At 76.0% G+C, this 1,017-nt stretch overlaps 1 protein-coding gene across 1 annotated transcript in view; it reads right to left on the reverse strand.

Moving 5' to 3' along the window:
* The window catches only part of GPR27 (G protein-coupled receptor 27), a 1,125-nt gene extending 398 nt beyond the window's left edge, over positions 1-727 (reverse strand). The window contains exon 1 of the mRNA XM_023727921.1: positions 1-727. This exon is cut by the window's left edge and continues 398 nt beyond it. Within this exon, the coding sequence (XP_023583689.1) occupies positions 1-727 (727 nt within the window).
* Between the last annotated feature and the right edge of the window lie 290 nt (positions 728-1,017).

Below are 1,017 nucleotides of genomic sequence, written 5' to 3' on the forward strand. Positions count from 1 at the left end.
CCGTCCAGTTGGCAGCCGCCTGGCCGGTAGCGCCCGGGCCGTGGAAGGTCCAGTCGTGGCTGACGGCGGGCACGAGGCGCGCGGGCCGCATCTTGCGGCGGTCGTGGATGAAGAAGAGCAGGCGGAGGTAGACGAGGTGTGTGGCGCCCACGACCACCGCCAGCAGCAGCAGGAAGCCCAGGGCTCCCGGGGCGCCGTCGGGCCGCTGCTCCAGGGCGCACGGCGCGTCCTCGTCGTCGCCGCCGCCGCCGTCCAGCACAGGCGGGAAGGCCGCGGCCAGCGCCAGCGCCCAGGCGGCGCACACCAGCATGGCGGCGCACGGCCAGCCGGCCAGACGCTCGGCGTAAAAGCGGTGGTGCGCTATGGCCAGGTAGCGGGTGACGCCCACGCCGAGCAGCAGGAAGGCGGCGTGGAAGCAGAAGAGCGCGGCCAGAAAGGCGAGCAGCTTGCAGCCGAGTGCGCCCGGCGGCGCCCCCGCGGCGGCCGCGGCACGCCGAGCCGCTAGCATGACGGCCGGGAGGCAGGCGAGCGCGCGCAGCCCGTCGGCCAGGCACAGGTCGAGCAGCAGGTAGTACGGGGCGCGGTGCAGGCTGCGCTCCCGCACGATGAGCAGCGCGAAAAGCACGTTGCCCGCCAGGCTCACGCACAGCAGCAGGCTAAGCGTGGCCAGTTTGAGGCCCAGGGCGGCCGTCTCGCCGCCGCCGCCCGGCTCGCTGGCGTTCGCCATCGCGGCCTCCCCAGGCCGTGCGCTCCGCCCTGGAGCCTCCCTCGGCCTCGTCGCTCCTGCAGGCCGCCGGACCCCGGCTCCGCCGCCTTGTGGGCTCCGGGCAAGCTCCCAAGCCGGCGGGCCTCAACCCGTGCCCGGCCAACCCCTCTTCGGCTCCCCGAAACGCCGCCGCGCTGCTGCCGCCGCCGCCATCTCAGGAATGGTGCGCGCAGGAGGCGACGGCCACTCCCTGCGCCCAGGGCGCCGCGGGCTTCACTGCGGACAGGGCCGCGGCGCCGCCCGCAGCCCCC

This window comes from Trichechus manatus, unplaced genomic scaffold, assembly GCF_000243295.1.
Source record: "Trichechus manatus latirostris isolate Lorelei unplaced genomic scaffold, TriManLat1.0 scaffold00020, whole genome shotgun sequence".
NCBI lineage: Eukaryota > Metazoa > Chordata > Mammalia > Sirenia > Trichechidae > Trichechus > Trichechus manatus.